This window comes from Mangifera indica, chromosome 2, assembly GCF_011075055.1.
Source record: "Mangifera indica cultivar Alphonso chromosome 2, CATAS_Mindica_2.1, whole genome shotgun sequence".
Lineage (NCBI taxonomy): Eukaryota > Viridiplantae > Streptophyta > Magnoliopsida > Sapindales > Anacardiaceae > Mangifera > Mangifera indica.
In genome coordinates this window covers 21,523,766-21,549,449 of record NC_058138.1, presented here as the reverse complement: position 1 = coordinate 21,549,449, position 25,684 = coordinate 21,523,766, and the positions used below count along the sequence as shown (strand labels likewise).

General features: G+C 33.0%; 5 protein-coding genes across 10 annotated transcripts; 3 read left to right on the top strand and 2 right to left on the bottom strand.

Annotated features, from left to right (window-relative positions):
* Window positions 1-1,027: 1,027 nt before the first annotated feature.
* Window positions 1,028-2,158, bottom strand: LOC123208679. The gene has a single exon (XM_044626200.1). The coding sequence runs from the start codon at window positions 2,156-2,158 to the stop codon at window positions 1,028-1,030; it is 1,131 nt and encodes a 376-aa protein (XP_044482135.1).
* Window positions 2,159-3,478: 1,320 nt separating this feature from the next.
* On the top strand, window positions 3,479-5,330 carry LOC123197014 (plasmodesmata-located protein 3). 2 transcript variants are annotated; one of them, XM_044611202.1, is made up of 3 exons: window positions 3,479-4,268; window positions 4,914-5,040; window positions 5,128-5,330. In XM_044611202.1, coding segments are annotated over exons 1-3 (882 nt in total). In that variant the 5' UTR covers window positions 3,479-3,514; the 3' UTR covers window positions 5,129-5,330. The 2 variants fall into 2 exon arrangements, with proteins under 2 accessions (XP_044467137.1, XP_044467130.1); XM_044611195.1 differs by lacking the exon at window positions 5,128-5,330 and having other exon boundaries at window positions 4,914-5,044.
* Window positions 5,331-6,706: 1,376 nt separating this feature from the next.
* LOC123196966 (histone-lysine N-methyltransferase SUVR4) lies at window positions 6,707-13,795 on the top strand. Of its 5 annotated transcripts, none has more exons than XM_044611148.1 (8): window positions 6,707-6,839; window positions 7,468-7,714; window positions 7,883-8,357; window positions 9,068-10,032; window positions 10,344-10,609; window positions 11,230-11,296; window positions 11,400-11,450; window positions 12,268-12,957. In XM_044611148.1, exons 2-8 carry the CDS (start codon window positions 7,532-7,534, stop codon window positions 12,364-12,366), a joined length of 2,106 nt encoding a protein of 701 aa, XP_044467083.1. In that variant the 5' UTR covers window positions 6,707-6,839; window positions 7,468-7,531; the 3' UTR covers window positions 12,367-12,957. The 5 variants fall into 5 exon arrangements, with proteins under 5 accessions (XP_044467083.1, XP_044467090.1, XP_044467099.1 ...); XM_044611155.1 differs by lacking the exon at window positions 6,707-6,839 and adding an exon at window positions 6,910-6,970 and having other exon boundaries at window positions 12,268-12,958; XM_044611141.1 differs by lacking the exon at window positions 6,707-6,839 and adding an exon at window positions 13,665-13,795 and having other exon boundaries at window positions 7,001-7,714; window positions 12,268-12,408.
* A 167-nt stretch (window positions 13,796-13,962) lies between these two features.
* Window positions 13,963-15,554, top strand: LOC123197007 (serine/threonine-protein phosphatase PP1 isozyme 1-like). The gene is made up of 4 exons (XM_044611183.1): window positions 13,963-14,151; window positions 14,239-14,801; window positions 14,891-15,079; window positions 15,176-15,554. Exons 1-4 carry the CDS (start codon window positions 13,980-13,982, stop codon window positions 15,347-15,349), a joined length of 1,098 nt encoding a protein of 365 aa, XP_044467118.1. The 5' UTR covers window positions 13,963-13,979; the 3' UTR covers window positions 15,350-15,554.
* Window positions 15,555-19,487: 3,933 nt separating this feature from the next.
* On the bottom strand, window positions 19,488-21,124 carry LOC123196996 (probable jasmonic acid carboxyl methyltransferase 2). The gene is made up of 4 exons (XM_044611173.1): window positions 20,968-21,124; window positions 20,449-20,853; window positions 20,095-20,352; window positions 19,488-20,018 (listed from the first exon to the last, which is right to left on the bottom strand). Exons 1-4 carry the CDS (start codon window positions 21,097-21,099, stop codon window positions 19,656-19,658), a joined length of 1,158 nt encoding a protein of 385 aa, XP_044467108.1. The 5' UTR covers window positions 21,100-21,124; the 3' UTR covers window positions 19,488-19,655.
* Between the last annotated feature and the right edge of the window lie 4,560 nt (window positions 21,125-25,684).

Genomic DNA, 25,684 nt, shown 5'->3' with positions numbered 1-25,684 from the left:
AGTTTTTCATGTTTGGTTTTCATGAACTATTAAATAAAATTAAATTTTTTTGGTGGGGTTTGGTGAGAAGTGGTTAAAAATAGATGTATGTTTTGTACCCAAAAAACTATTTTTTTTTTAAGTTTTAATGCAAAAATAAATATATAGAACTTAAAAAATTTAAACATCCACAAATAAGTCAAATTCCACTAAAATTTTTAATTGTGAAGAAGGATAAAATCGTTATTTTAATAATAATATTAAAATATATATAATTTAATCTCATTTCCTCACAATATTTTAAAAATTAACAATTTTGCTCCTATCTAAATATTTTCAATTTAAAAAAGTATCTATTTCCTCCCACCATTGGTTTTTCTCCCCGATCTGGCTACCACTGGTCTTTGGCAACTCCTCCTCCTTTTTCTTCCATTCGGTTGACCATCTCTTATTGTCGAAATAGTTGGTCGATACATGAGGTATGAAGAAGGGACACGGGCAGAGATATCTTCATTTCTTTGTTGAGACTAAAAGATCTTGGGACATCATGCTACGGAGGAAAAATCGCACAACGTCATCATCAAAGGGTAGCTCAAGCGACAGAGAGAAGCAATGGTCAATGTCGACTCAATGACAAAGGGAGAGGTCATCGGATTATTGAATAAGCTAATGTTGATAATTTAAATTAAACTGAAGTTTTTAAAATTTTGGGGTAACTGAAATGGAAAAAAATAGAAACACTAGATTTGGAGAAAAAATATGACTTTTTAAAATTAGAAAATTTTAGATAAACGTGAAATTATTAATTTTAAAATCTATCACGGGAAAATATAATATAATGAATTACATATAAAAATAAAAGAAATATTTTTATTAAATTAAATCTGGGCTATACACACAGGCAATCTGATGAATTGAAGCCTATGCAACAATCTAGCTAATCAACCTGAATTCCTGACACATACAATCATCATGATCATGTGATCATCATGTTGTTCCAACGTGATCTAATTTAATAAAATTTTTCATAAATTAATTTTCTTCTAATTTAATTTTCTTTCTTAAACCTGGCAACGTAAGGTTGATGAACACTACAAATACTATCTCCAACCATGCTCAGGGGGTAAATCCTACAATTTTGGTATCTCCCTTGGGTGCTTCCTGCGCCGCCGCCGCCACATGTGATCGAGATTTCACACCCAAATGCATTACCAAAACACGAAAACAACCCTCCGCTCTCCGTTCTCCGCCGTGCATGTCCACTCTGTTTACTATTAGCTTTCATTTTATAATAATTGTAATTTGGTTGATCCTCATTCCGCCATCTCTCAACATTCAGTTTCAGGTTTTCTTCATTCTCCCTATTCGCCGCCGGCGCTGGTGTCTTGTACAACCCTTTTGCTATCGCCGCCGCAACCACCGACGCTGAAGGCCCCACGTCCATCCAACATATTGACTCGTTTACCACGCCGCCGTTATTATTATTATTATTATTTCCTTTCAGCACTAAATCATTGCACATTATTGAGTCAACATTAACGACGACTTGATTTCTGTTATCCTTACTGGTTAAATCCGTCCTGTCGCTTAACGAACGACGTAGTTTCAAGTTCTTTTTGGGATTATTACTGAGATTTAATTTCTCAACTTCTTGATCATCTTTATGCGTCTTCTTCGTTTTCGCATCGTTGTAATTTCTTATCGATGTTATATCGCTAAAAGCTCCACCCGCGGCGCACAGCTCGGCCAACAGCGGCAAGCTCCTTGTTGTGTTATCCAAAAGCGAGATGCCCATGTTGATGATCCCCTGAGGCCGCCCCGACAGAGGGCGAACCTGCAACGCAACAAATCGCGTGGGCAACGCATTGTTCGAAACAGAACCAAACAGGTGGGTAATGAGAACACGAACGGAGCCAATGAGGTAATCTTTCAACCACGCTGCCGCATATATTTCGACCATAACAACGGAAGTTTCATCGTTAAGAAACCTGTCATCGACTCGAAATCCAAATTTCTCATTCCAAGTGGGGTTATTGAGGCCAGTTTGATCAACCCTGGTGGTGACCTTACGGTTAGAATCGATGCTTACAGTTACGTAAGTTTTCATGCTCTTAGAAACGAGGGCCAAGTCATGGGCGGAATTTACTCTGATTTCAAAAACCTGGGGAGGAAACACCATTGTTTTAAGAGAATTGCAGTGTGCCCCAGGCAGAGTTGGAACTTGGAACAGTTTTGTGGGAGGGTTCCTACCCACGGCCCGTTGTTTGCGGGAGGAAGCCAAGGTTGCTCTTGAGTTAAGAGTGAAATTTAGGAGTGGAGAAATGGGAAACATTTGAAGTGAATTTGATGGTGCTGGATGTAGTTGGCCAAGTGCAAGGGAGATCGGTTATATGAGAAATGATTTGGACCAAGAAGGTGAAATATTTTTGGGATTGATCGTTTATTTAGAGGTTAGGAATTGATTAAATTTTACCTTTGCTAGTTTTTTACTACCTTTCTTTGCAGGAAAATTGACATGGGCACATATATTTTTTTTAACAAATATATTCAACCCATTAATCATATTCTAATAATAACATAAATCAGAAGATACTATTTTAATAACAAAAAATATAAATTATAAACTTGAGATTTCGCATTAGAACATTTTTTAAAATCTTTTAATGTGTTAATAATATCACTTAAAATTAATTAAATTATTAGTTTTTAAATTTATATCAATATTTTTCTTTTTTTATCATAATTATTATAGTTATCAAACCATCATCTTTTTATCTTAACAAGTCACCCCACATTTTTTTTTTTTTGTAAATTATCCTCTTTGCCACGAGCCTAATTTGCCCCTACCACCTTTTGTTGCATTCTTGGTTTTGGGAAACCCGATTCCCTGTATCTTCTTCGCCCCTTCTTGTTCTAGTGTGCCAAAAAGATTTTTCTATTCCAAGTGAAGTCTCTATGTTTGGCCGCTAGAAGGATTGTTCACTAAGCTCAAAAAAACATCCGACAAGTTGTGGTGTTTTATGGTGGCAATTAGGGTTTCCAAAATGGAAAAGATTTGGATTTTCAAATCTTTAAAGAAGTTATGTATAAAATATTAAGGTGAAATTTGTAGAAGAATTCTTTTTTTTTTTTTTCAATTTTTTAAATAGTAAAATTGTTATTTTCTTTCTAAAACGGGTTATATTTTGAATAAATAAATGTAATTCACTCAACTCAATGATATATCTCTTAATTTTAAGAAGACCAACTAACATGTAATAAATAAGATTATATAACTTTCAAAATAAAATATTTATGATGGTCATAGATAGTTGAGTGCCTTTTATAGAAATTAAGAGGCGAAAATTTACACTAAGTTTGTTAGAGTTAGGCAAGAAAGCAAACCCAACTAATCCAACTTCCCAATAACTTGTTTCCAATAGTTTTGCCTTATTCTTGCACTTTATGGTTATAAAAATATGTTAGTTGTGAAACCGCTCCAATAAGTTGAACAGAATGATCAGCTTCACTCCAACAGTCTCCATTGGATTCAACCATGAAACCTTTCTCCCTTATTCTGCTTCTTCTGTTTAACCTCTTCTCGCCATTTGTGATAACCAGTTTAGATTTTAACGCTTTAGTCTTCAAGAATTGCTCCAGCCAAAAAATCACAAACTCAGCTGATGAAGATGCTAACTCACAAACACTTTCTTCTCTTTTTCAACAACTGGTGTCTCACTCTTCTAACTCCAAGTTCTTTAGAGCCACTGCAGGCGGTGATTGGGAAAATAACAACAATGGCATCGGCATCTCTGGTCTCTTTCAGTGCAGAAGAGATTTAACCAACCAGGACTGCTTCAGCTGTGTGAATTCCCTCCCGGAATTATCAAACACTTTGTGCAACAAAGCTGCAGTGGCGAGGATTCAGCTTCATGGTTGTTACTTCCATTACCAGACTGATGAGTTTAGCATTCAAGATACTTCAAAATTCGAGGTTATTCAAAAGGTTTGCGGCGAAAAGGCAGAAGATGAAGGATTTGAAGACTTGAGAGATGAGGCCTTTGCGAAAATGGAGAATGGGATAATGGATGGAAGAGGGTTTTACTCAGGAAGCCATGAGCATGTGCAGGTGATGGCGCAATGCGAAGAAGATATAGTGGAAGGCTGTCAATGTGGTGAATGTATAAGTGATGCTGTGCAGATTGCTCGCCAAGAATGTGACAACACAATTTCAGGCCAAGTTTATTTGGACAGATGCTTAATTAGCTATGATTTCGTTCCAAATGAGAAGCCAGGCAACTCAAACAAAGGTAAGCTAAAAGAATCATGGCCATGCTAAAACGAACATATAAAATGTCACATCTCTATATCCACTTCTGTCCTTGAAGCTCTAAGAGTGAAGTTTCCTTCTTATATATTCATCAGTAGTGGGATTCTCTTTGCCTGTGATAAACTTTTGAGTATATAATTAGATATATAAATGATATATTATATTATTGAATAATTTTTAAATTAATGATAAAATAATATTCAATCATATGATGACATATTATCTATATACGTAATTATGTATTCAAAAGTTTATATAAATAGTATTATTTTAATAATATTTAAGATTTCTTAATTGAAAAAGAAATAATCGAAACTCTTGATTCAATTTCAAGGATGAAATTCCCAGTTTGAATCAAGGCAAATGCATGAGAAATAGATATGGAATGAAGTTACACATTACATCTGTAAGATATAATAATATTATATGCATATAGTTTTGAAGACTCAATTATAAGTTTATAAATGATATGTTATAAAAGATGAAATAATATTGAATCACATAATGATATATTATCTTGATATTTAATTGAATATTTAAAACTAGATACATATAATATTATTAATATAAGATATGACCATAGGATTGTTTTTTTTGTTTCTAATATTGAAATTGTTGTGAATAGGGCGAGGGGGAGGGAGCATCATTACAGGAAAATCAGTGGCAATTGTATTGGGAGGAGCAGCGGCTTTGGCTTTAGGCTTCATCTTCCTGAGGCATGTCAAGTCACATGGAAAGAAAGATGATATATGGTAATTATACATTGCAGCTTAATTAATTGGCATTTTCATAGCTTTTTGAGTCAATATTTTATGTTTTTGGACGTTTCCTTTGAGCAGATTTTCAGGGCTGTGACATTGATCATCTCTTCTCTGGTGGGTGAATATTGGTGTCCGACATTTTTCACTCTTACAAGAAATCATGTGTTGCGTATTGGTGAAGGCAAAGTGGATTTGTTGGCCAAAGAAATTGCATAAGAATATTGATTTATACAAAGTGAACACATTACTCTATTTTTCTGGCCTACAATGTTTTTAATTTATATTGATCTCTCTCTCTCTCTCTCACATAGGATTGGACTTAAACTAAGTCCGTTTGAGTTTGAGTTCGGCTCGAATAAGTTTGAACGAGTTACTCATAAAATTTTTCAATTAAAAATTTTGATACAAAACGATATCGTTTTGATCAATATGTATTAAAACGACGTCATTTTAATAACAAAAAACGAGTCAAACCGAATTCAAATCGAGTTCGAGCTTGACTTCTACAAGCTCGAACTCGAGTTCAGCTATATGTAAACCGAACCGAATTCAAACTCGAATCCAGCCCTACACACACACACACACACACACACACACACACACACACACACACACACACACACACACACACACACACACACACACACACACACACATATATATATATATATATATATATATATATATATATATATATATAAGAGTGTGATTTTTTTATATTAGAAATCTTATTTATATATAAAAATGTTGAAAAGTAAATCTGAGACATAATAACCAAACTTATAATTACTGTACGAAGTAAATTAAAATTTTATAAGTATAATAGAGACTTAAACTTAAATCTTTTTTAGATGTATTAAAGTTTTAATTCTTTACTAATTTTCCTAAATATGGTTTTATGTTGGTCCTCAAAGCTCCTCCGAAAGAAGCAAAACTTGGAATTCTTGTAATCTTATTATGCCCACTTCAAGGGCCTGAGATGAAGAATAAATAATACACCTCCAACCTTTGATGTATCCAGAAGCTCTTTTAGTAGAAATAAATTATGGTAAATAATTGTCAATATTAATCCCAATATAAAAATAAATAAATAAACTCTTCAACAAATCGAGAAAATATAAATTAACAAATAAATATATATATATTTTTCGCCAAATCTTGGGCAAAATCTGTACGCAGTGTAAAATAAAAGTGGACCAAATGCTGCCCTGCCAAGTAGACGGGATAACAAAGACCTCCTAAAGTTTAGTAACAATATACCCCCAAACATTTCATAAATTACCAAAACTTACACAAATTTTTACTGGAGGGTAAAAACGACAAAATAAAATTAAAAAATACTGCATGTACTAACTATTCACACTATCTTATTTGTGTTTTAATGTGATTAAGTTATTTTAAATTAAAAATAAAATAAATAATTTGAAATACTTGTGATTTTGAACAATTTGAACCCTCGAATTGATCTTATGACAGATTGAGTCTTGATCTAGCTAGCTCAATCGAATCAATCCTATTTGTGATGGGAGAGGTATTTTGAAAATTAAAATAAACCCTGAATGGTAAAATGGTAATTGTAAAAAAGGTCTGTGCCGGTGTTAAAAATCGGGTGAAATTTTCTATTTTATTGACTCTGCCAGTGCAAAACTTGCCTCAGAGAATTACTGTTTCCCTGAAAAAGCTGTGAGTTTCAAAAAGCCCGTCTTTCTATTAACCCAATAAACCCACTAACAAAATACAGTATTTTTTGGGGTGTAGTGAAGAAGGGAATCATCTGCTTCATGTAATCCGTACGTGTCTCTATTAATTTTCACTCAGCTATGTTTAATATTAACACATTTCGTCTGCATTTGTGTTTTTCATACTTGTTTTATTTTTTGAAAGGTTTGGTCTCTCGTTCTGTCGTCTGCTTGGTGGGAAAGTAAGCTTAGAACCGGAAACCCAAAAACTTTTTGCAATGTTCATTTTCTTAAGTAAAAAACTTTGAAAAAACAAAAAAGTAACTGATTAGCTTTACGTTGAAAGTGAAAAGATATTGTTTATTCAATGATTTAATCTTATAAAGTTCTTTATTTATTTGTTGGTTGCATTGATGATTTTATGTATATTTTTTTGAAATGGAATGATTTGATGGTCAATTGTTGGGGTAACTTTGACTTTATTCGCGGAAAACCATTGAAGGGGAGAGACGTCTGATTATGTTTCTTGATGAGTGTGTGTTTTTAATGGTTATGGTGGGTCCAATTTTTGGGGATCCATTTTTAAGTAGTCAAGAAAGTTACTGGGTAACTGTTCAGAATTTTATCTGAGATTCAGAATTTCAGACCCCCATTGACTCTAAATTATGTTGGATTTTTTGTATGTATGTTACACTTCTCTGACGTTTCCTGTTAATGCAAATTATATTTTGCTGAGTAGGAGAGTAGGCGGTCACGGAGTCCAGAACAAGTTTTTTCCAAACTTAATTCGTTTGTTGAAGGCGATGGAAGACCAAGAAAGAGCTGTCAGAGCCTTTGCTGCAATGAAGGCCTTAGGTATTCCTAAAAATGAGTTGAAACCAGTGTTGCTGGACCTCTTGGACGTTTTTGAATATAACTGGGAACCTGTAGAAGCAGATAATTACCGAGCATTAATAGATGCATACTTTGAGTTCAAAGAAAATCAGGTAGTCTGTTCTAAAATCTTTTAATGCACTTTTACATGTCTTTTATTTTGTTCTTGTGTGTTTTGTATTTATTTTTTTTCCTAGGATACGATGTTAATAGCTTGAGTGTATAATTTTTTTTCTATATTCAATTGAATGGGTTTTTTCCTTCTAACTTTTTGTCTGTAGGAATTTGGAGGCAAAAAAGTAGGTGTTGTGGAACATGATGAATCTGATATACCTCATAAAAAGTTGCATTTGGGACGGCAGGAAGACCAAGCTTCAATAGCATTGGCTAACTCTGGGCAAACATTACCTTTAGAGGAGGATGAAATGCCTAAAATTAATTCCAAATATGGAATTATGGAGAACCATCTGGCACGTTTAATAAACAGAAAAGCTGCAACTAAGTCTGCAGTTCCTCAGCTCAGTTGCAAAAGGAAGGAGCGAAGTTCTTCACAGCTGGTTCCTGGAGATAGAAAATCAACTCAGAATGGGGAGTCCGCAATTTGTTCTAAACAGCCATTGGATGCACATGGCTGTTCTCATAGATCGAGAGAAAATATACCCACTTCGCATTGTGAAAAAAAATTGAAGCCAAAAACTAACCAAACTGTTGGTAACATGTCACGTCTTTCAGAACCTATTTCAGTTGTCCGTCCAGGTACTTCATACTTGTATCCTCTACTGTGTGGTAATATCATCTTTTGCGATTATATTCCTGAATTTCATTGTCCGGAATTTGTTGCATTTCAAGGGCTGAAGCATTAATTTTTTCCAATATCAACTGTCACCAAATGTCTTTTCATTCTTAGGCATGGAAATGGAAGTGGAAAATGAACCATTAAATATAATAGCTCAATGTTAATAATGTGATATCTAGATCAAAGCTCCTCTAGAAGAGGAGGCAGAATAAATGGTTACATATCATGAAACTTGGAGCTGTGAACTGGGCACCTCTTGCCTGTCTTGCAATTATGCAACTGCTAAATAGTCATCATTGACGCCCCCCCTCCCTCTCCAAAATATTCAGACAGGTATAGGTGCTGTTCCACCACTAGGAAAGTCTACATGTCAAACACATTGATAACAATTGACGATCCCTCGACATTTTTAAATAGGTTTATAATGAGCCTTTGGACCATGATCAAAGGGTAATATCTAAGGGGTAAAATCAAGCCCCTGGTATTGTGGTAAAATTTTCATTTCTGCTTCTGAGGAAAACCATACCTGTAGATGCCAGACTGTGTTGTTGCTTTGGGCGTTTAAAGTTGAATTTTGTGTCAGCTGCATTGACATATAGTAAGTGCTTTTTAAAACTTGCTAAGTATGTTTCTTTAGCTCTTCTGGACACAATGGTGCACTTTTCAACAGGGAATCACAATGAGGACGATACTTCAGCATGCAGTGATAGTACAAGTTGCAAGAGAAATCTTGAAATTGCTTCATCATCTCTGGGAGAGGTGAAGTTATCTCTGAACTGTAAATTTGCCTCTGGTGAGAGAAACTTCAGGGGTCCAAATCTTGATGAAGTTCTGAAACACTTGGAGCATAAATATCTCAGACCTCAATTTTCTATGAAGAAGTTACTGAAAGATTTGTGTGATAGTTTTTCGGAAGTGCATAATAAATTCACTAGCGGATCCGGTATAAAACATTCCTCTCATGAAATATATGGAAATGTTGGGGATCACTGTTCTGCTGGAGGGCAGATGAAAAAAGGTTCTAAAATTGTTCATTCTGAAACTGATCTGAGTAAGAAATCTATAAATTGTTCTGGGTCTTTGAACTCATCTAATCAGGCAAATCAGAAGCTACCTCTCATTCATGACAAGAAGAAGCCCATCCACAGCATCAGTGACATAGCGAAAGGTGCAGAAAATGTGAAAATTTCATTGGTAGATGATACTGGGAATGAGGATTTACCAAAATTTACATACATCCCACACAATATAATCTATCAAAATGCTTATGTACACATCTCACTAGCGAGAATTGCAGATGAGGATTGTTGTTCGAGTTGTTCAGGAGATTGCCTTTCATTTTCAATACCATGTGCATGTGCACGTGAAACTGGTGGAGAGTTTGCTTACACACGACAAGGTCTGCTGAAAGAGGAATTTTTAAGAGCTTCTATGCGAATGGAAAGGGAACCTCATGAACAACATCTTGTTTATTGTCAAGACTGCCCAATAGAGAGGTCTAAGAATGAACACTTTCCTGAAAATTGCAAGGGCCATATTGTCAGAAAGTTTATTAAAGAATGCTGGAGAAAATGTGGTTGCAGCATGCAGTGTGGAAATCGAGTTGTACAGCGAGGTATTACATGCAGATTGCAGGTATTTCTACTAGAAATTCCTTGTAAGTTTTCCTTTGTCATCATTTTTTTTTCAGATCGTACTTGATTTATTTTCATTGTTGCAATTTCTTGAATATGGTATTAACGTTTAATCTATTGCTCTTTCTGGAATCGGTTGCAAGATTTATGCCATCTAAGACAAGTGTTCCACACATTGTAGGACATCATTTACTAAATGTCTCATGTCTTTTAAGTTATCTTTGTCAGCTATTTGGTGTGATTTAAACATTTTTATTTATTGTTTGATTTCTTCATAATACAGAGATAATAATTATGCTTTATATGCTTCAGGTGTTCTTGACCAATGACGGAAAAGGATGGGGTCTTAGAACACTTCAGAATTTGCCTAAAGGAGCCTTTGTCTGTGAATATGTTGGGGAAGTAGTGACTAACACAGAATTATATGAGCGGAATATGCAAAGTGATGGCAATAGGAGACATACATATCCAGTTACATTAGATGCTGACTGGGGTTCTGAGAGAGTTTTAAAGGATGAAGAGGCACTTTGTTTAGATGCAACATTTTGTGGTAATGTTGCAAGGTTTATAAATCATAGGTAATTCTTTTTTACTTGCATGTTTAGGTCATTTATAGATAGCCTCTGCATTTGTTCATTTAACAGGACCTTTTATTTAATCCATCAAGTGTGCTGAAAACTTTCTTTTTGTTATTTTTTTTTCTGTCAGAAACTTCCATAGTTTTTTTCTTTTTTGGCCATTTTAACTGATTTTTAAGTTGTTTAAACCCTAGTTAAGTTGCATTGAGAATAAGATTATTAAGTGGGAACTATATGGCTCACATCTTTGTGGCAAAACACTAGGTCCCACAAAAAAAGGGGCAGCATTCCTATATGGCCACTATAAAAGGAACAAATTCAATAAGTCTCTTTGCTTAATAAGGTTGACTTAAATGACTTCCTAATTTGACTTTGACAATAAGAAATATATGGGGCTTCACATGACACTGGGTGTATTACGTTATTTGAAAATCAAACTTTTTTATTTTTATGTTTGCGATTTTTTATAATAAAAAAATTTGTAGTATATTGTTTTCTGTGTAGTCTTCTGCATGTTAAATATATGTCTAAAAATGAATGGTACACTTCATCCCTCTTTTCCCTCCACGATTTTCCTCCACTTCTCTTTGCTAATATAATGTTTTTCTGAACGTTTTTAGATGTTTTGATGCCAACTTGATTGATATTCCAGTTGAAGTGGAGACTCCTGATCGTCACTATTATCATGTATGGATCTGAGCCTTTTTGTTTTTGGTATTTTATACATGCTTACAATCAGATTTTTTTGAGAAGTGCATCTATAAAACCTGCATGTCTTCTGTGTATGCAGCTTGCCTTTTTTACAAAAAGAGAATTGAGTGCTTTAGAAGAACTGACCTGGGTAAGTGTGTGCAATTTCTCATCTTTGCTTATTAAGTGGCCACAATTAATTTGTGTTATTTTATATTTGTAGCAATATGAGATTTGTCTAGTGGAATATTGCAACTGTGGTGCCACTTTAATGTTCTTGCATTTACAACTCAGGGTTGTTCGTCTTTTGTTTTTGTAGAGCATCAACTTGGTATCGTTTTTGTTATGGATCTTATTTTTATTATTGTTTTATTAAGGTGACCGTAGCACTAGTAGTAAAATTGTTTTTTAATATACATAATGGTTTGGTATAGGAACAGTTGAAGATTTGTTTGCTTTTGTTATGAAAAAGGGTTGAAGAAAAAGACAAAAAAGGGAAATATCACAACTTCTTGAAGTTGATAGTACTTTTCTATAAACTTTTCAATTATAACACTTACCGAAATCTATAAACAATTAGTCGCAATTTTTACCAAAGTTGTTAAAGATTGGGGTTAAACATGGGATGATTGTTGGGTGCATAGTCATCTATTCGCCCAACAGAAGAAATTGATGGATGTTAGGATGAAGGTTCATTTTATCATACAGGGAGGCATTAATTAAGGAGGATATAAATAATTATATTGAAGGATTCTTATCCCAAGTCCTTTTCTATCCTGGGTTCTATAGAGACCTATCTTTGTATTCCCAATACATGATAGAGACTTCTTAAATTCTCCAAGTCACTGTTTGGATATTTTCAACTCATTATTAGGTAATACTTTGTTAAGCCAATTAAATGCATTTCAATTGAATTGAGATTTGGTGAAGAAATTTCTTGCATTTTCTCATTGTTTAAATGGTTGCAGGATTATGGTATTGACTTCAGTGATGTTGATCATCCTATTAAGGCATTTCAGTGCTGTTGTGGAAGTGCATTCTGCAGAGATGTGACACAAAGAAGTTAGTGCAGAATTGTTTTTTATCTGGGCTACATCTGTTTGGTGAAGGTAATAGACATAATCCTTTTTCGTAGTGTAATTGTTTTAGTGCTGAGCTACTTCCATGTCTAGGCAGATTTTTAAGACAATATTCACATTGATTAAAGAAATTTTGGTGCAATTAAACTCATATTAAGCCATTTTGGTGGAACTTGACAATCATCTATCGGCAACCCTATTTTGTTTGTTGATACCATCCTTTAATGGAAAATGTGTTGATTAACTCTATAAAATAACATTTAAACATTGTAACATCTCTGATCTAATAACTCAATCTATTGTCAAGATATTGTTTACTTTTGTCGAACTCATCATGGTTTTGTTTGTGGGTTTTACAATCTCAAATACGTCTTAATAGTCTAAGGAGCTCGCAAGCTATTTGATACTCTCACTTAACATCCTTAAACGATGTGAGATGTGCATATATGTTCAATATTTTTCTTATGTTTTGTCAATGTGAAATTCGTTTAAAGGCCTCAAAATTAAATGATGGAAACCGGGAGTAAGCCATCAACTCGATACGCAAAACAAACCTAATATATAACTTCTTAAATAGACATTGTATCATGCAAATATTTTTACTTTCAAAATCATTATTAGTTATAAGGAAAAATAAGAATAAACTTTTTCATATTCATCAATTGTAAAGAAAATAAAACATTTTCATGTTCATAAATCATAGGAAAAAAAGATATAAATGAATCAATACAACTCAAATTTTCGAAGTTTCAAATGTGTTTTAGCTAAATTTTTCATTTTCAATTCATATAAATAATCAAATTAAGCTAAAAATCCTAAAACAATTTCTATCTCTAAAAATAATTAGTATGATAAATGAATTTCAACAAAATTCAACATCAAATCGAAACAATGATTAATTATAGCTTTGATATGAAATTGTGGAATGTAAAACTAATCTCCAACCATTTATTGAAATATTGATCAATAGCGAATGCTCTCTGAATACATAATTCTTCTAGATTATTTGATTCTTTTTATGATGGGTGTATTTGAAATAAAATGGAAAGTTGGATACGGATCACTTCCATCAAAGGATGACTTTTTGAGAGAAACTATGATTGAGAGATAAAGAAATTCCTCAACAATCCATCACTCTTCCAAGAGAAAGTGAGCCAGTGTCTGTATCTGAGAAATGTAGAAATTATTTTTGATTTTTTTCTCTAAATTTGCAGCTCATTATATTCAATTAGATGCTTTTAGTTTAGATAAATGTTCACTCGTTGTAAAGGATTCTTTGTTACCAGATGCAGAGATTACTCCATTGTCAACGGAGAGAGAAGACTGAAGTGGGGTATTCCAACAATATAAATAATATAATTTAATTGATTGGGTATTTGCAGTAGTTGTTTGGCGTATAAAATAATTAGTAATTAAGAAATTAAGTATTAATCACGTACTGTCACAGCCAGTCTGTATGATGTTTCCATGGTATTTCCGCAAGCATGTTTTCTTTAGTATGGGGAAAGTTTATTGGTATGAGTAAGGTCTGGTATGAGTAAGGTCAAGTCTTCTCTTCTTCAGCCAAAAACTCATCTCTGACTTCTTCATCCCTGAAGAAAATGGAGACTGGACTTATTGATAATATAATCAATCGATTATTAGAATTTCGAGGACCGGGAAAAGGCATTCCATTATTGGAGTTTGAGATCCGCCAACTGTGTTCAGTTTCTAGTGAGATTTTCCTGGAACAGCCCACTTTGTTAGAGCTTAAACCACCCATCAAGATTTGTGGTACTTTCTTATTTTCATCCAATTGGGTTACTCATGTTGAAGTTTTTCTTGATTGCCTCCTGATGATGATTTCTTTATGAAATTCAGGTGACGTCCATGGTCAATTTTCTGATCTGTTAAGGCTGTTCGAGAATGGTGGTTATCCTCCAAGTGCAAACTACCTATTTCTAGGAGATTATGTGGACAGAGGCCAGCAAGGTATTGAGACGATGTGTCTTCTCCTTGCCTACAAGATAAAATATCCTGACAAATTCTTCCTCTTGAGAGGAAACCACGAATGTCCTTCTATAAACATCAGGTATGGCTTTTATGAAGAGTGCACGACAAGATTCGATGCTAAGCTGTGGTGGAAATTCATAGAATGTTTCAGCCGTCTACCAGTGGCAGCAATAGTTGGTGAAAAGATTTTCTGTGTGCACGGGGGCATTTCTCCAGAGCTACAAAATTTGGATCAAATCAGAAAAATACAACGTCCTGTTCATGAACCGATATCAAGTTTACTCATTGATCTTCTCTGGTCAGATCCCAGTGAAGATATTCAAGGTTGGAAGACGAATGAATTGAGGCAGACTTCGTTTATTTTCGGTGCTGACAAAGTGACAGAGTTTCTGCAGAAACATGATCTGGATCTCATTTGTCGTGCTCACAGTGTATTTTCCCTGTTAATATTGTGCCATTCACAGACAATTTTTTCAAAACTCACGGAAAATATTGATTAATTCATGGTGATTTGACACAGGCTGTGGAAGATGGATATCAGATCATTGCTGACCGGCAGCTGATAACTATATTTTCGGCACCTGGGTATCGAGGGAGGAATAATTCTGGTGCAATGTTTAGTGTCGATCCTAATTTAGTGTGCACCATTCAAATGCTAGAGCCTTCTGGTTCAGGAAGCACAACCACAAACAAGCTCACAAGATTCCCGGTAAATGCGAAACTTCCTTCTAAAACGTGACCAGTAATGATTCCATATGTAATCTGATACCATGAATTTTGAAAGGTTTGTTGATTTGATGATCAGGGAGAACAGGGAGAGTCATCCTTGGTTTATTATCAATCTCCGGGTGATCTAGAAGGCCAAGAAATCGGAGAACTTAAGGTTGAGTTTGGAGAAACAGAGGTAGAGGCTGATAATTTGGCAATAGGATTAGAGTTGCTGGAATGGGAATGTTCAAGGAAATATTACTTTGATTGACAGAAGATACTTAGAATTTCGTTTGTAATTTCAAAGGCTTGCAGGCCATAACATTCCATTAATGAATTGCCATGCTTTTAATTTTACGGATTACTTAAGGATATAAAATCCATTAGTGTTACTGGATCAAAATCGTATTGGCTGTAGCCTGCATCTGTATTTGGACTCTCAACTTGGGTGATATAGAATGAGATTTGATTATCAATAGAATAGATGCTCCTATTCATTGAGTGTTTTGTGGAAACATAGTTTTGTGACTGTTGTAACTGTTATTGTTCTTGTTATAGCTGTGTGAGTTGTGGGATCAGGTTGCATCTTCAATGCGTGCCTCTACCGAATAAAGATCACTTGCAGTTAGACACGGTTTTGGGTCATGCTGGTCCAAATTTACTGCGGCCATTTGTGTCTACAAATTATGTTGTGTTAAGGCCCGTCAAAAGGCCAGCCTCGCGAGCATACCGGCTGGTTGCATTGCGAGGCTTAGGATCCTATGAGACGTGCTTTCCTAAGCTTTTAGGGGGTTGGTCTGCACAACCTGTGGAATGACATGTACAACCCACGAGCCGTGCCTTTTTCCAGGCCAGCCTATGGCTCCTGGACATGTCTACTTGCAGCCCGTTGCACTTGGTAGATTCAAAAACTTGTTATGGCGATGTTTGTAAGACACAAGAGAATCCCAAGCATCATTCTAAGATGTTGGGTTGGAAGATGAGGCAGAGCAATGCAATGATAGAAAGGAGAATATTGAAGACAAATGGAAACAGGATTGTGGCGATTGGGGACGAGAACCATTAGACAGAAGAAAGTGAGGAACTGGCGGAGGCAGATGCGGAAAGGAACTCGATTTGATGCAGAAGACTGTAGCCTAGTTGCTGCATTTGACAAAAGGATCACTTGCAAAATATAATGAAATCTTATTCGACAAAAGGAACTTAAGGATCGTCAGCCACTCAGAGTAACCTATTTGAACTGAGGCCGAGAATTATGCAACTGGGAATGAAGTTCAGAAGGCTGATGCAGGAGATTTCAGCTTGGCAGAAAAAAACGATAGTATGGTAAACGAATGGAAAAAGATGGAGGTGCATGTTAGTTTTATAACTCAAGGACCTACTGCAAACCCTCAAATTAAATTTTTTATTTTTTATTTTGTATTATATCATTTTGAGCTACTTGTTGACAAACAACAAGACTAACGCAAAAACAGATAAGTCAATAATTTGATTTTGATATGTCAAAAAAGAGAACTTGAAAGTCTCCTCTTTTGTTACTCAAACTACCTCTCACAAGATATGTACTTCAAATTTTGGTGATATATGAATACTTTTACTTACATCCTGCCTTGAGAACAGCCCGAGATTATTGGAAATCTCTATTACCATTGGCAATAACTTCTCTAGCTTGCTTTTTCAGGCTACTTCCCAATCCATTGCAAAAGTTTCAAGTCTTTACAGTGTAAAAGATCATTCTTTCTCTTTCACCTCTTCACATCCTCTTTCGTTGGAGCATAATCTGACAAATTATTGGAGTCCAGTTTCTCTATCACAGTTGCTTTGGCTAAGCTTTGGAAGTTAACCATCCCAGATGTCATCTTTATAACTCTGATATCAGTTTATCGGAAGAGGAGTTCTCAGCAAAATTCCAATTAGGGGAAACTGAAACAAGTACTTTGGAAGAGAGAATTGCTATTGATTTCTCAATTTTGTTTATTCAACAAACAAAAAATGTTCAAAAACTCAGGACCTCCATGATATTCTGTTTCAAGTATTTGCAAAATCTATGCATTAAGAGAGACAAAAAGAGTTACTTGATTTAATGAAATAGGTTACATAGCTAGTTTCTCCCACTGCCCATTGTGCAAGATCAGTTCCTCAATCACCATTCTCAATTCTTGCTGATTTTCTTGCTCTTCATTGATGTACTGAATTTGCTTGCAGGACGTAGCCTTGCAAGCAGAGGTAGGAGGGCGCAGTTTATTTGCGTTTTAAGCTATCCTAAATTTATTATATAAATTTGTGCTAATGTCTTCTCAATCTAGTAATCTTAAAATCAGTCTTTTTATAATTGGACCGATAATTGAATCAATATCTCATTGGTTTATAGTTTGATTCAATCCGATTTTCACAACATTACTTAAAATCAATAAAAATCTGATAGTCTCAGATGTAGACATTAGTCTTGTAAATTTGCCTTATTTTATAAGATTGATTTTGATCTCTCTTTTTTTTTTTTTTTTTTGGCTTGATTCGTTACGTAATAATCAACACTAACCGGATAAAGAAAACACTATCAATGTAAAACTGGTATTCATTTTATTCTACCATAGCCTCCTTTAAATCAAGTTGTATTATTGTATCAATTACATTTGATACCATATATGATCAAACATTCTGGATAATTTGTTGGCACCATCCATCTTAATTCATAATTAAATATAATTACGAATGCATGCTTGTCATTAGAGATGACAATATGGGGCAGAGGGACGTGGATAACTATTCCCATCACCATTCTTGTGTGGTGAGAAACATCCCCACCTAGGAATGGCAACGAGGAGGGGTAGGGAGAAGATTTTAATCTCTATCCTCATCCTTGTAAAGGATATCAATTTTCGTCCTTGACCTGTCCTCGTTATAGGGATGAAAATGATTTTTTGTCCTCTTCTCGCGAAGAAAAATTCCCCTCTCATCTTCTTCCCGTCATCGCGGAGAAAAATCTATTTCTTATACCTTCTAAACACAATATAAATATATTAAATAACAAAATTAAGTAAAATTAAAATCAATATATTATTTTAAATATCACAAATATAATATATTAACTACTTTAATATGCATAACAAAAACCTAAATAAATTTGAAAAACATATTTAACCTAAAATTATAAAATTATATTAGTATTTTAAGTAAATATATTAATATAAATGGACAGGAACGAGAGGAGGGTGGGGTGGGTAAAGGGCAAGGCCGAGAGGGGACAAATATATCCCTATCTCCGATTTCGAGGATTTTATTCATCCTTATTTCTGTCTCGTTTCCCATTTTTATCAAAAAATTTCCTCCCTATTAGGATTAAAGTGGGTCAGAACCCCTAAAATCAAATCAAAATTGTCATCTCTGTCCCCACTCTCATTGTCGGAATCATGGGAAATCTTCATTCCATATCTATAAAAAATATTTCCCTTTTTTTTTTTTTTTTTGATCTCTTATATTTACCATTATGATAAATAATTAAAAATTTAGTAGAAATTTTTATAAAACATATTTTAAAATAGGTACAAGATGGAGAGAAAACGAGAATATATCTATTTATATTCCAACTTGCGAGAATTATTGTTATTCTTATTTTCTTCATTTCTATCAGAAATCCTCTCCCATAAGAACGTGGTAGGATGAGATCCTATTTCAAAGTAGTATAGAAACTTACAATGGGGTGTGTTTTCACATTTCAAAAATGTTTTCGTTTTCGAAACTTCTCGAAACTTGTAAGAAATGTTTTGGGTCATTTTGAAATTTCTGAAAAATTTTGAAACACATTTCTTTTAGAAGAAAAATCGTAAAATCGATTAAACACATATTTTTTGTATTTTCAAACCGAAAATATCTTTAAATCTCATATTGAATTCATCTCCTCTCTACTTTTGATGTGTTACTCATCTCTTCCCCGACATATCATATAGATTGATATGTATTGTTGTTTTTTTTCTTAAATATCTACATGTGTTTGCTCAAAAACAATTTACAATATATTATATGATTCTATTTTATAGTATTTTTTTTCTTTATTCTTTTTTTATTATTTATTTTTATATTATACAAATTTATATATTTTTATTATACAAAATCTAGTATTTATAGAAAAACTCTTATATTTTTCATATTTATAAGTTTTTTCGCATTTTCATTTCCTATAATTTTTAAAAAATACGTTTTCACGTTTTTGTTTTCGTATTTCTACGTTTTTCGTTTCCGTGCTACATACTCCTATTTTTAGCAGTTCTCAAAATTTATTACAGGCATGGATCTGCTTTTTTTTTTCTCAGGTCTGTCATATATCTTTAAATTTATCACCCAACATTTGTCATTTCAATTACTCGTAGAATTTATCACCCATGCAAATCTACACAATCTTGTCTGTCGTATTTATCGTTTGAATCACTCCTTGAATTTATTATCCACACAAATCTATACAATCATGTCAGATCACTTATATTTCATCTGACGAAAATCTAAAGAAGCAAGAACACAACAGAGAGCTCTTTAATCACCCAAGAAACTTGATTTACTACAGTACATCAAAGCATAATCGCTCAAGGGTGCTTCTTTGTCAGGGAGATAACCAAATTTATGTACTTGCAGTTATATGTCTCCATGTGATCGACGACATCATCTTTGAACCTCTTGAATAAATCATCCATAATCTCTTCACCGAAATGATTAGACAAAATGGGCTCACCAACTGCTCTAATACCAGTGGCCATAACTGCTGCTCTCGCTTGCTTATCCAGGCTACTGTTGGCTTTCCTTATGTACATGTCCCAATCCATTGCAAAAGTTTCTAGTCTTTGCAGCTCAAAGGATCCTTCTTCCTCTATCGCCTTCTTCACTTCCTCTTTTGTTGGAGCATAGTATGATAAATTAAAAGAGTCCAGTTTCTCCTCTTCAATCAAGCCCTGTGAAGCAGTTGACACAATTTAGATACAAGAAAATTATCAGATGCCAACATTAAGAGATTGTTAAAATACATACTTCTAAGACCATGTCGTTGAGCTTTAACCCCACAAATTCCCAGATGGTAAGAGGATCATCGCTTCTGAAGCTGGCCATGGTTGTCAGCACCATTCGGCCTCCAGGGACAACCTCTTCAGCCCGTGACTTGAGAAACATACTGAAATCTCTATTGAATTGCTCGTTGTATGCTTTAAACACTTCAGGAGGGCTTGTTTTTGCAACGCAAATATTCCCTTTGTTGAGTAATTCTGGTTTGCTCCCCAATGCTTTTGGCGCCTGTAATTATAAAAAAAAAAAAAAGTACCTTTTCATCGAAAATATAACTAAACTAACTTTAGAGATGATACAGTACTGAGGAAGATGGATTTGAACCTCGGAGAGCCACATTAGAGCGTAAGAAGAGTGAACAAAGTGCAAGGAATTGTTATGAAAAAGCCTCCCATAGAAAGATCCTGGTACTCCTGCAATGAAACATGGCTCAAACTTGCTACCCTTTTCTTCCTCCAGCTTCTTACAGAAGCCGGGCAAAGACCTGAAAATAGTATTGAAATCGTTTGCAGGGAGATCATTTAAGAAGACTTGAAACGACGGCAACTTGTGGTTGGATTTCTGGCTTGCAGCTTCAATGGAATCCAGGATCTCTGATACCACAAGGAGAGCGTTGGGGCCTGCTGAGCAACCCAAATCTGCTATGTTCACGCACTTAGGCAACAAGGCGCCACAAAGCTCCACTATGCTCTCTTCCAGTATGGGCTTCACCATTGATATCACCGTCCTCTGAAAAAAAAAAACAAAACAAACACACCAATCAAAACTCAATTCAAATATTTAACCTCCATAAAAAATATATATATGTATTAGAGATCTAGCTAGCTAGAAGCAAGGAGTTACTTGAAGTAATGAGTTGCTTGCATAGCTTGTTTCTCCAACGCCCCCATTCATGTGTAAGATCAGTTCCTTAACTGCCATTTTCAGTTTCTTGTTTGATTTTCTTGCTCTTGCTGTAGTGAATTGGTGTATCATGTCTATCAGTGCACATGTATATATAGAGAAGGGAACCGAACTGAGAAGTGAGAACACACCTTCTTTTTAATCCATCCATTTTACAGGTACACTTTTTTTTTTCAATTACAGTACAAGTTGTAGCACATTATTTTACATTAGTTGTCGGGTAGATGTCCCGTTCACACCGACGAATTAAAATAAAAAAGAATCATTCAGATAAATAAATATAAAAGAAATAATATCATGTGCACCTTTTGGAAGTATTATAAATAAGTGGATACTATTTTATATTTAATTTACAATTTATTTAATTTTTTAATAATATATATTTATTCATATATTTAAAATAAATATATATAATTTTATTAAAAAAAAGTTTTCTCACAAAACATCTAAAAGAAAGTGAATAATTTTTAATTTCTCTTTAAATTTTTTTAATCAAATATTATAATAATATTTTTCAATTAAAAATGATGAACTAGAATTGAATTGAATTGTGGGTGGATATTTTTTCTATATATTTTCTATGTATTTTTACTATTTTATGAAAATTTTATTAGTGATTCTAATTTGGTAGAGTGAAACTTAATTATAAATGTAAAGGATAGAGTAGAATATTGTTCTCTGGTCTCCTCGTACTGAGTAGGATTTCCCAGGTTCTGTTTTGGTACATGCGTTTCAAATAATTGTGTTAATTAAATAATAATTGATTTTACATGATTTGGGTAATTTATTAGTGTTTCTAGGTTGTTGCTAACCACCATTGAAACCCCCCCCCCCCCCCCCCCCCCCCCCCCCACCCCGCCCCCCCCCCATCAAAACAAAAATATATTAGTCAAGTACGTTTTCATACATGACATATTATAATGAATTTAAAAGAATGTACACAGACAAGTAATTTCTTGACATACACAACTTAAAATACGGGGGGAGGACTATTTTCCACTCAAATTTTAGGTTATTCTCAAACTTACACTACAAGAGATGAAAAACTCTGTCTCTTACCCATAGCTAAACTTTTATTAATTTTTTCTATTAAAAGTAAGGGGTAAAATAATTATTTTATTATTTATATTAAAAAGTAATAAAGTTTATTCTGCCCCCCCCCCCCCCCTCTCAGGTCTTAAAAACTAACATTTTACTTTTACCTAAAGTTTTTAAACTTTAAAAAGTAACATTTTCACCTCCAAACATAAGGTTTTCATATTTTTTTAAAACTCAATCGCCCCCCATAACTTTCAAAAATAATAGTTTCACCCTCATTCTTCAACTTCATCTTTCAACGTCGTCTCCGACCTTCTTCTTCTCCTAGTGCAACGGCGGTGGTGCAATGAAAAGATCTTCATCTCTTCGTCGCACCGCAGACGTGATTTGTCGACCACCCAGATTTGTCGTCCTTCGTCACTCGTCTTGTTGTCCAGACGTGACGACGAAATGTCGTCTTTCGTCTATTTTTTCAGATCTTGATGATGTTTCGTCTTCTAAATCTGGGTAACGAAGGGTCGTCCTTTATAGTCGAAGATGGGAGATTGATGGAATGCGTCGATCGTCAACGGTGGCCGAAGAAGGAAGCAAACCTTAGGGGTGAAATCTAAACTTTTCAAACTTTGGGAATGAGTTGAAGTCTTAGTTTTTAAAACCTAAAGAGGAAATGATACAATTTTAAAGTTTTAAAGTTTATAGATAAAATGATGATTTTACCCCTATCTCTAATTGAAATTTTGAACGATAGTTTGGTCATAGATAAGATATGGGGTTTTTTATCTTCTGTGAGTGTAAGTTAAGAATGGCCTAAAATTTGGGTGGAAAATAGTTTCCCCTTAAAATATTGATGATGAATTAAGGGCTCTCAGGTAATTTCTTGTTATTCACAATTAATTAGACTTCACTTTGCAAAAAACACATGCATTTTTAAAAATTAGAGGTTCTCCTTCATCACAATGATTGGAATTATGGGAAAATCTAGAACTCTCCTCCAGAAAAATACCTCCCGATTAGTTTGTCAAAAAATTTGTTAGGGACAAGTGGGATTAATATAATCTTGTCTTCTAGTAAATTAAAAAGTGAAAATTAATATTGCCAGCTATTTAATGTATATTTAGTGAATATTCATCATTTTTGTATATAAATAATAATATATTATTATATAATTAAATATTATTTTATTTTTAATTTTTAATTATTTAATTAAATAATAATAAATTATCATTTAATACATAAAACTTATATATAACATTATTTAAAAAAATTAATTTTAAGATTTATATAAATAACTTACTTTGACCTAAAAAAATGGTGTAAAGTTGAAATACGTCAAATCATAATGTGAAATTCGATACAGGATAAAGTGAAAAGAAAATACTTTGTATGAATGACAGGAGACAGTGATATGGAAAGTGATCTCATATTGTCGACTAGAATAATCGATTGATTAATATTTTTTTTAGATTATTTAAAAATTTAATTTTAAAATATTATTTTAAAAAATTAAATATTATTCATATATTTAAAATTTTATCTTTTTATCACATAATCGGTATCACTTAATCAACCATCCTAATCTGTTTTTTTTAATCCGTTTAACTCTATTAATTATCATAAAGATTGAATAGAACTATTACTTTTTTGTATCAGTCTTTTAATTAATAGTTTTAATATTTATTTATTAAATTTTTTTTGTATTTAAAAAATATATGTAAGAGTCTATTTTAATTTTATCAGTAGAATTTTTTAATTTAATTTCAATAAATATACTTTTTTTTTTCAAAATTTTAATGGCATTTTCGTCCAATTACATTGAAATAGAAGCATGATTCATGCCATAGTACGTTGGAGTGTGGCGATTGGCAAAGTTGTTCCAAGTCAATGAGTCAATTAGTCTTTATTATTCTTCTTTAAATATAAAATTCAATTAATAATTGACTAATTGACTTGGAATCACTTTCTTACCTACAAACCCAATGTAGATTTATTCCAATTTGACCTAACCAATGATGCATGAGGATGATGTAATAAGGGTTTAGTCATCTTATTTTAAATAATTATAAATATCAATTTATATAAATTAATTAATTAAAAAAATATAGACATAGTGATGATTTTATAATACAAGTCAGTCATACTATAAAGTTATAATTTGATGACATTGCCAAATCATTTTCTTTTCACTTATCAATTTAATAATAGAGATTAAATATTTTTCCACCCAAGATTACTAAAGGCTTGTTTGTTACACCATCCTCATGCATCATCATTTAGTAGCTTTTCCACATTGGGTTTGTAGTTAGCCAAACGATTTTTATGTCAATCGGCCAACCAATAAAATTATGTGTATTTAATTTATATAATTATTTGGTTGATTATTTTATATTATTTAAATATATAATTAAACATTTAAAATTATTAATTGAGTTTGATATTTAATTAAGAAGAATACTGATATTTAATTGAATTTTTTCAAATCAAATTAAACAAATATAATTTGGTCCGTTTGAATTACAATTTTAATATATTAAAATCATTCACTTTTATGAACTATAATTTTTTAGAATATAATATAAATATGTAAAATAAATATGAAATATATATATACATATATAATATGTATGTAAAGAAAATGATAAAATAAATATAAAAAATTGTATAGTTAATTGTTTATTAAAAAAACTTGTCAAATATATTGTTTTATATATGTATTTTTAAAAAATATGGTTTATAGTTTAATTTAATTTAAAAATCACCTAAACTGTAACTCAAACTGAAAACTATTTTTTAAAAATTTATCAACCCAACCCAACCTAAACTATTTTACAAACTAAACTAAATTCAACCATAATTTTTAAATAGTTCGATCTGATTTTATAATTTATACCGAATTATGTACACCTTTATTAGCATGCATCATCCTTTTATCTCATTGTACAAACATCCCTGGATAACACATTACAAATACATATAGCTAGGAGGAAACATTAACATTCCAATAAATTTACGATTGTAAAATGTGGTGTGATTAGATTTTGCCTTAGTCAAAGTACGAAGAACGATATCGAAGAAGTAATTAGTCATACTATGCCAAACACATCATCTACCTGTAATACAACAGTAAACATGGACTTAAAATAAATAATAGGAATAACAACTCTTAATAATATTAAACGTTTTAATAAAACTATGTATACGTATTTTTGGTACATAATTTGTATACACAGATAAAGTGTTATCATGTGATTGGATGTTTCTTTATCATATGATGACACATGTTTTAAAATCACCTAATTATATGATGACACATCACTGTGTATATGAATAATGTATCAAAAATAAATACACATAGCATTGCTGTAAACGTTTTTATGGTCTTTTCAATATGTCATTTAAATGATATCATGAGATATTTTTATATTATTTCAACAAAATAATCAATCAATAATTATCATTTAATCGATCAACAATTGTCATTTAAATACAAGATCCGATATATTATGACCTAGCCATATATAACTACCTAATGACCATTTCCTCTAAGTAGTATAAATTCAGCATATATGCAAAAAGAGTGACAATTTGTAATAAGTACAGTTACTCAGCTAAATTCATATAA

Coding starts and splice junctions, on each gene's coding strand:
- LOC123196966 (XM_044611141.1), top strand. CDS start 7,394: ATGTTGGATTTTTTGTATGTATGTTACACTTCTCTGACGTTTCCTGTT. Junction 7,715..7,882: donor TTGAGTTCAAAGAAAATCAG/GTAGTCTGTTCT, acceptor TTTTGTCTGTAG/GAATTTGGAGGCAAAAAAGT. Junction 10,033..10,343: donor GTATTACATGCAGATTGCAG/GTATTTCTACTA, acceptor TATATGCTTCAG/GTGTTCTTGACCAATGACGG.
- LOC123208679 (XM_044626200.1), bottom strand. CDS start 2,158: ATGGTGTTTCCTCCCCAGGTTTTTGAAATCAGAGTAAATTCCGCCCAT.
- LOC123197014 (XM_044611195.1), top strand. CDS start 3,515: ATGAAACCTTTCTCCCTTATTCTGCTTCTTCTGTTTAACCTCTTCTCG. Junction 4,269..4,913: donor GCCAGGCAACTCAAACAAAG/GTAAGCTAAAAG, acceptor TGTTGTGAATAG/GGCGAGGGGGAGGGAGCATC.
- LOC123197007 (XM_044611183.1), top strand. CDS start 13,980: ATGGAGACTGGACTTATTGATAATATAATCAATCGATTATTAGAATTT. Junction 14,802..14,890: donor TCATTTGTCGTGCTCACAGT/GTATTTTCCCTG, acceptor GATTTGACACAG/GCTGTGGAAGATGGATATCA. Junction 15,080..15,175: donor ACAAGCTCACAAGATTCCCG/GTAAATGCGAAA, acceptor TTTGATGATCAG/GGAGAACAGGGAGAGTCATC.
- LOC123196996 (XM_044611173.1), bottom strand. CDS start 21,099: ATGATACACCAATTCACTACAGCAAGAGCAAGAAAATCAAACAAGAAA. Junction 20,353..20,448: donor CTCTAATGTGGCTCTCCGAG/GTTCAAATCCAT, acceptor TTATAATTACAG/GCGCCAAAAGCATTGGGGAG. Junction 20,019..20,094: donor TCAACGACATGGTCTTAGAA/GTATGTATTTTA, acceptor ACTGCTTCACAG/GGCTTGATTGAAGAGGAGAA.